General features: G+C 35.7%; 2 protein-coding genes across 3 annotated transcripts; both read right to left on the reverse strand.

Annotated features, from left to right (window-relative positions):
- Positions 1 to 41: 41 nt before the first annotated feature.
- Positions 42 to 3,081, reverse strand: LOC105963761 (F-box protein At4g00755). 2 transcript variants are annotated; one of them, XM_012988214.2, is made up of 6 exons: positions 2,831 to 3,081; positions 2,300 to 2,480; positions 1,299 to 1,706; positions 1,054 to 1,226; positions 845 to 963; positions 42 to 578 (listed from the first exon to the last, which is right to left on the reverse strand). In XM_012988214.2, the coding sequence occupies exons 2-6, from the start codon at positions 2,442 to 2,444 to the stop codon at positions 290 to 292; spliced, it is 1,134 nt and encodes a 377-aa protein (XP_012843668.2). In that variant the 5' UTR covers positions 2,445 to 2,480; positions 2,831 to 3,081; the 3' UTR covers positions 42 to 289. The 2 variants fall into 2 exon arrangements, with proteins under 2 accessions (XP_012843668.2, XP_012843669.2); XM_012988215.2 differs by having other exon boundaries at positions 2,300 to 2,474; positions 2,831 to 3,075.
- Positions 3,082 to 3,798: 717 nt separating this feature from the next.
- LOC105963762 (S-adenosyl-L-methionine-dependent methyltransferases superfamily protein) lies at positions 3,799 to 8,543 on the reverse strand. Its single transcript, XM_012988216.2, has 6 exons — positions 7,516 to 8,543; positions 5,513 to 5,723; positions 5,008 to 5,305; positions 4,469 to 4,861; positions 4,297 to 4,374; positions 3,799 to 4,219 (listed from the first exon to the last, which is right to left on the reverse strand). The coding sequence occupies exons 1-6, from the start codon at positions 8,206 to 8,208 to the stop codon at positions 3,997 to 3,999; spliced, it is 1,896 nt and encodes a 631-aa protein (XP_012843670.2). The 5' UTR covers positions 8,209 to 8,543; the 3' UTR covers positions 3,799 to 3,996.

The raw sequence follows: 8,543 nt of genomic DNA on the forward strand, positions 1-8,543 counted from the left end.
AATCAGTATTGAATAGCTTGATTTGATTTTTAATCCATAAATTTAAATAATACGCCCCTCAATTTTATGCTTTTTATTATATTTAACCCTCAATGTTACTTTTGGATCATTACAAAGTCTATAAAATTATTTATTAGACTCTTCGCAGCATAATACATTATCAAGAAAACTCGGTTCTCAAAGTCAACATTACACAACACATATATATGCTCTATAAAAGTCCTGTTTAGGAATGGGGCAAATTTGATCGATAAGTAGTCGAATAATCGAACAATTTTGTAAGCAGGAATTAGGCATCATCCTCATCCACATCAGCATCGAGATCTGGAAAATCCTCAAGTACGGGCAAAACCCCATCTTGCATGCCACGTAATAGATCCTCCAGCAAACCTATTCGTTCCCACAAAATGTTTTCTTCGAGTGGTTGCAAATTAGTAGGGGCACTAACGGAAGAGTTCTCCATAACGGATTTCAGATTTTCGGGGTAATAGTTTAGCTCCATATTCCCATTTGGCTCAACCTTATTTATCTCAAATGCAGGAGAGAGGGGTTGTCCTAAAACTCGAACGTAACACACACTGCAGTGTGGAAATCATCACTGTTAGTGTGTAAACGGGATTTTAGAGAAAAAAAAAAAAGAGATAATCCCATAAATGCTAAAAGAGAAAAACAGCTCCAAAAAATTATCCTTGTAACATTCGAATATAATATATATATATATATATATATATATATATATATATATATATATATATATATATATATATATATATATATATATATATATATATATATATATATATATATTGAATTTTATAATATTAGCAAGCAAAACGAAACGTACCATATATAGAATAATCCGTCCATTTCCTGTCTTTGAACCCGACCCGACAACTCAATCTCCAAATATCCACCGACACAAACGACTGGTTCTGGTAGCTTAAATGGCTGTAAACGATTCTCCTGTTTTAAAAAAAATCGAAAATGAGTAATTTTTAAGAGGAAACGAGTGAATTTTTTTTTAAATGAATAAAAAATAAAATAAAATATGACCTGCGCCATAGGAAATTCAGGTGAAGTGTAAGTCCATACAAATAGGTCATCAGTAGGCTTATACGGCGGCAAATTTTTTATGTCACCTTCAATTTCTTTCCCGTTTTTCGTATGACCTATTCGAAACCGTACAAATTTTGACGAGTACAAGGGTTTGCCAGACTGGAAAAAAGCTGAATACAAAAAAACCATTATATTTCAAACCACGAAATACTACACCAAGAATGTAGTGAATAAAACTATACCTTCAAACGGTTGAATATTAATTTCGGTAATAACCCAAATACCATCTTGTAATTTGTAAATCAAAGTCTCGGGTACTTCAGGATTACTTTGACCTTTGCTTGACCAATAAGAAGGTCTCCTAACGAATATATCCCTTGGCGTAAGAGTATTGACGACACTTTCCTCCGGATAATTATCTGTACTTGATGCACTAACTGCATCCTCTATGCAATCCTTTGCAGAAACCTTCGATTTAGTGAGGGCGTGAATTAGAGATATATATACCTTGTGATTCCTCTCGAGAATATTCTGTGCTGTGGGGTCCACTGAAATGTTTTTGCTTTCGCTTGCATCGGATACCGCGACGATATTGGAGAGTTGCGGGAATTTTTTAAAGCACATCTGTTTTGCAAGTCTATTCGCAATCACTGAAAAATAAAAATAAAAAATATAAAAAATTATGACATCATATATAAGCCTTAGACAAATCACCATCTTCATAACGATGATCTCATAATTTAATGCAAAAAAAAATTAAAAAAAATCTTCATATAGCGTTAATTTAGACAAATGACAATCTTATTCCGAGAAAAATAAAACCCTAGCAAGATAGTTCGTCAGACAGATTTATTCTTCGCCATATCTACGAGACTTTTCTGCCGGCTTTATGATTGTAGCATGTGTCAATTCATGAGCATGAGATACAGTAACGTACAACCGCCACACATTGTTCTTATTGAGTTGCAAAACAATATATATATAACATGAAAGGAAAATTGTATCAATTTAACAATCTCGTAATTCATCGACACTAGTATTGCAGGTGCTTAATTTTTCCTGCTTCACACGTATGGTATTACAAGACCTAATCAGTACGATAATCCGCCACACATGTTCATGCATATACGTGCACTAAATAACTGCGATAGAAATACAGTTCATCATTTCAAGTTCGTCAAACGTTAATATTAAGTCGCCTAATTGAACAAAGATTAAAAAATATCAAAATTGTACAACTCACCAAATTGGCGCCAAAAGTGCGAGACGGCACTTGCACGAACTAGGTCAGCCGGATCATCTAAGAAGCTCATGATATAAACAGACACGTCGATCCCAAAGCATTTCAGAAAATCGGATCGAATCTCGTCTCTTTGGTTATCCTCCATTGCTCTAATCCAATTACAGTTAATCGAAATCTGAAACTGTACACATAAGTAATTATGAGGGAGCTCTGAAGTACTAACATTACCCTAATTTACAAATCGGGTTTTACAAATGAGAATCTAACAACAAATTAACCAAAATTCAATTAATCAACTCGAAGAACATAAGCCCTATCGAAGAATTAAGGATTTTTCGATTTCTGACACCAAATCAAAAAAAAAAAAAAAAAACACCACCACCAATTCACCATCATATAACACAAATTGGCTCGAGCCCACTAACAATTCAGCAAAAAGCAAGCACACAAACAACAATGGCGGCCTCGAACATTAAAAAAAATAAATAATTACATGCAACAAATCAACAAAATGGAGGAAAAAAGTCGTACCTTTGTGAGAGAGAAAACACCGACGAACGAGTGTGCTGCGAACGTGTTGGGATTTCCTCGTTATTTATATATGAGAGAGCGTACGAGGTGTTGAATTAAATTGTTGTTATCTCTCCATCAACAATTCTTTTTTTTTTTTTTTTTTTTTTATTAGGGTGTTGAATTAGATTGAACTGGTGCAGAAAATTGCGGCCGAGAATTTGGGCTTCGGAGTTTGTAACTAAACTAAGTAGAACTAATGCCACTGGCCCACTGCCTAATTTCTTTTTAGTTTAAATTACGATAAACCCCCTGAAGGAATGCTTAATTATACAAAATTCCCCTATATTTTCATAATTACGAAAAAATCCTCCATGTTTTGCATAATAACGAAAACCCCCCTATGACCATGTTTGACCGTTTAAATTTGCATAAAATGTGAGAAAAAAAAAACCGCAATTACTTATTTTTGGTGATTTTGATATGAAAATTTCTAATTTTAAAACAACGTTTTCAATTACGATAATTATTTTTTATCGAATTTTTTTGGATTGGAATTTGAATGTATGTATGAAATTCTGGTTCCCAAAATCGATTTTGATTTCCAAAATAATTCCAAAATTCAAACGTTTTTTTTGTCAAAATGACATTATTATTGTAGGTAAATAAAAAATAAAATTTTCAAATCCGCCAATTTAATTAAAAAAAATTCCTAAATTTTGAATATATTTTTCCATTCCAATTTTCCGAAATTCTGATTTCCATTCCTTTTCAGAACCTTTTGAAAAGGAATTAGAATTAGTTTTACACTTCCGTCTTTTATTTTAAAAAATACGAATTTCGATCCGGCCAACCTGTTTTTCAACCCAAAATGCAAGTAATATGGGAAAAAATATATATATACCCATAATTCAAGGGGTAAAAATGGTAATGTACACTGAATCTTTATGTTAACCAAACTCTGCTTTGAGTGCTTTCAATAAAGCCAGCCACATAGTTCATATTTAGACAATGCAGGTACTAATTCCCTCCTCATTTGACATTATGTAATAATAAAACTATTAAAGTATCAGAAAAACCCCAAAAAAAATTTTAAAAAACAGTCAAAAATTAACAAAATAATGTTTTTTTTTTAAATAATATTTATCGACATAAAATAATAATTTAAAAAAAAAAAATCAGTATAACTATGAATCAGGGGCAGGGGCAGTCCAATATTGCTTAGTAGCAATAAGAAGCTTCTCTCTAACATGAGGTCCTCCTTCATGGTCAGTCATTCTACTATCCCATTGAAGCCCGTCGATTATGCTCTTTACGTTCACTAATACATCCACATCGTCTCGTATTATTACGCTACCTTGCGGCCGCAATATTCGGTCCATTTCTAGCAATATATCTTCAATTTCACATCTATAATAAAATTAAACGATTAAAGTCGTCGAAGTATTCGATTTTGTCGTGTGGCAAAAAAAAATATTCGTACTTACCTGTCTCTATAGATGGTGAATATGGAGTTTGCATGAATGAAGTCGTAAGTTCTTGGATAAGTCGACATTGCTTCGCACCTGTTCGAAATCGTTTCGAGGTTTTAATTAGTTAACAAAACCTTAAAAACCCCGTGTCTTAAAATAAATAAATTAAAATTAAATAAAAAAATACCAATTTTGATAAGTTCCGATTAATCCACGTTGGTATATGACTCCGAGCGTGTTGGATTCAGCCTCGACGGGGACGGCGTTCATGACCCAAACGGGGTCGTCGGCCAATGCCGCCGCGAAGCCGCCCAAATCGGCGTTCATGTCGAGCAAGTTACGGTAGCGGCCGCGCTCCGCGAGTTGCTGGTCCACGGCCTTATAGTGTGCCACTCTCTTCTTCCAAGTTTCTGTATCTTTTAAGAATTTATCGGCTGTTAATCCATCTATGCTTCCGCTGAGGATCCTAGGCGGCACCGCTGTTAATCTCTCCGGCCAATTTGCCAGTTGACCGCCGGAGATTTCTTTGATGTCAGAAACTTCCGGCAACGGAGTCAAACATGCCTCCATCTTAGTGTTCCTGTTTAAAAAATATGTCAAAAGTGACACTTATTTTGAAACGAAAGAAGCATATAAATATTTGTTGTAGGTCAGGCCTAGATAAATTTATGTAAAAAAAAAAATCTAACTTTGCAACTAAAGGAAAGGTTAAATTCGTAATTTTACCATGCTTGATCGGGATCTTGGGACTCGCAAAAGGGAGGTTTTCCGAAGACTTTTCGATTAATTTTACAATGTACGTGATTAGTTGCCTTTTGCCAAATAGAAAGATCATTTCTTTGCACCAATTTCTTCCAACAAAGGCTTCGTGCCACACTTTCGATCCCGTTTTGCTCTCGGCCGAGATCTTCTTTGCTTCTGTTCCACCCTTTCCAATGATTCTCCCAGTTCACGGGCGGGCCCGACAGGATCCAATATCCACCGGGCCGTAATATCCTATCCACTTCAATCAAATAAAGCCCATCTGCCCCAAAAGCAAAATCCAAAATATTATTTCAAAATAAAGTCAACTCAAAGTACGGACATTGTCAACCTTCACTAAGAGAGTTGGTACATAATCTCTGTTATTAGAGTACAAGTCTAGGGTTCAAATCATACAACTCTCCCACTTTTCAAATTTATAGTCGGATTTGAAGTAATTAAAAATCTCCAAGTATGTATAGTAAATTACCGTATTGCCCCCACGGGATTAGGCATCTTGAGCAATGGGCGATATCGAAAGCTCGTGAAGGATAAGGCAACCTTTCGGTGGCCATTATTCCGATTAGGGCAGGGACCCCACGCTCGAGGGCGAATTGGACTTGCGCTTCGTGTGTGTCTTTTGGAGCAAACGAAACTGGCAAGATGTTTCGAGATAGTAAATAAGCTCCCCAACTAGCAACCTACGATTAAAACAAAAAAACAAAAAAACAAAAAATAAAATAAACATTATTGCCAAGGAAAAAGACAGCAAAAACTTCAGTGTCAAAGGTTGTTTTTTATGGTTCAATACAGCAGAGTTCTTTGTTCATTGATACTGATCTCAGCAGAATATTAAAAGCAAGAACCACTAGAAATTGCAATTTTCTAGATACAAATGTATATATATATATAGCCAATTAGCAAAACAACTTTATTGCAAAATCAATTATTTCTACCTATATTGGAATATTCGGCCCAAAAAAAGATGTTTGTAGGCATGATTATTTGTTACATATTGCATTTATTTTCTCCTAGAAAAGACACAATATTAAAAGAGAGTTGAGAAATTCAAGAAAATAAATGGTTGCAAGAAAATTTTGCTATTCCAAGAATGATTACTATGAGTTCATGTGTTGAAAAAGGGTGAAATTTTTAAAACCCGTAACCGCCCCATTAGTTAACGGGGCGGGTTAAATTATAATCCCTAATTCTCGAAGTGCAGATGAAGAAAATGTGGAATCTTCAACAGTTTAACAGTCTATGAGATGCTACATTGTGCGATTTTGCACTATTGATCTATATAAATAACACCCACTAAACACACACACACATGAGTGTGTGTTATTACGTGTAGATCAATAGTATACGATCACCCGATGAAATGATGTATTTCATCGGGTCCGATGAAATGATGTATTTCATCGGGTGTAGCATCTACAAAATCCAGTTTAACTAATTGAGATTTGAGTCCTCTAATTTTTATTCTAACTGAAGGATTCAAAGATTCTAATTCATCAAATTATATATACCACTTGCCAATCAGTAGAGAAAGTCAAAGATTAGTTGTGATAATTAATTGATAAAAAAAATTATTTTTTAAATCTTGATAAAAAAAATAATAATTGATTTAACAATTAAGAAAATAATGCACACGTCTCCAACATGACAAGTGACAACCAAACATTCTTCTCAAAGGCCAAAAACTATGAACCTAGTTACAGTTTAATCATAATCAAATACAGTTTAATTATGTTCTAAATTTAAAAAAAAAATTAATTGAAATAATTACTCACTCGACCCTATACTCAAGGAATGATTCTTTTTTATTTTATTTTATTTATTCACTAACTTGAATAAAAAAATAATTTTGTTTCTGAAGAAGACAAACAACCATTGACTTTGTGGGATTATTCAACCTAAACATGCAATTAACTTTATGACATTGTGCTTTGATTATTCGAATTTTCAAATATTAATAAAATCAATAAATACTAATTACATGTGATATGATCCAAGTCAATCTTCTTTATTGGTGAAATCATTGTAGATATTTTATTTTTGACATATTAACAAGATCGGGAAAAATACAGTTTTCGTCCCTCATATTAGCACCAATTACACATTTGGTCCATCAGGTTCACAAAAAATACATTTGGTCCCTCATGTTTCAAAAATTCAAGACTTTTAGTCCTTTCTGTCATTTTTTTATTAAAACTAACGGAATCAATCGTGTGCCCATCAATCAATGACTTCACTGACAGATACGGTAAATTGACGGAAATGACCAAAAACGTTAAATTATTGAAACGTAAGGGACAAAATGTGTTTTTTTGCAAATATAGGGGCCAAATGTGGAATTGATGTAAAGTTGAGGGGTGATAACTTTAATTAATTACTTATCGGTGAAATAATTAATTTTTTTTGTGTTTTTTGGAAAAATGAATAATAATGTGATTTAATTATAGGAATTTGAAGAATAATCGACGCGCTTACCCCACAACCAGTATCAATGGCGGTTCTGATGGAGCCATCTTCGAGGTTAATTAATTTCCCGATGTCGTCAATATACGCATCGGCGCCACGTGGAAACATTGTTCCGCCGCCGGGGAAGCTGAACCGGTCGCCTTCGAACCGGACCCAGTTCTGGCCGGCCTTCTCCACCGTGAGATGCTTGTGCGGCACGTTCGCGTACCACACCACATCCCGACTCTCCGGCCACCGGAAAGGCGATCTGTACCCGTGCGGCGCCGGAATCCTGCACTTCAAGAGCTCGTTCTTCTCCGGGCAGTGCCTCTCCCTGTACATAAGCATATCCCGGTCGAACTTCAGCGATCTCTCCGTGTGCTGGCACGGCGTGTACTCCGAGAATTTCGGGTCGCAGGGAGGGAATTGAGCCGCACGCGCCGCCGGTGAGAGTGTGACTAGGAGCTCCGCCGTGTGGTGGGCGGTGAAGTCGAGGGTGACGGCTGATGCGTTGGTGGGGAGGGTTTTCGGATTGGGTCCGGTGGTTTTGATGTCGTCGGTGTTGCATGGAAGAGAGGGGAGGAGGGTGGCGGCGCCGCCGTGCTGCCAGATTCCGATGAGATAGAAAATGGAGCAGAGGACGGTGGTTATAGCCATGTAATAGAGATTTGTTTTCTTTGTTCTCAACGAAAGGTAGTGAGTCAGGCTCCCCCATATCGCCATTTTTTCACCGGAACCGAAATCGAAACCGAAAAATCGAAAACAAAAAAAAATACAGAGAAGTGATTTTAATTGTTGTTTGTTTTGGATTTCATTGTTTTCTAGAGAGAGAAAGTGACAGACAGATGATATATGGACTATATATATATGTATATCTGTATTTATTATACGTGTATGCAAGGATATAGAGATACACACACATATATGTATGTGTGATGGGGTGGCGGTGGAACACGCGCCGACGCTCTCTCGTGATTCTGTAATTTATGGGAGTCTCCGAAAATGGGAAGAGAATTTATTTTATGGTATGAAAGGTAAGAAGAATATGAAAGGGTTAC

The sequence above is a fragment of the Erythranthe guttata genome, chromosome 2, assembly GCF_056151865.1.
Source record: "Erythranthe guttata isolate IM_541 chromosome 2, IM_541, whole genome shotgun sequence".
NCBI lineage: Eukaryota > Viridiplantae > Streptophyta > Magnoliopsida > Lamiales > Phrymaceae > Erythranthe > Erythranthe guttata.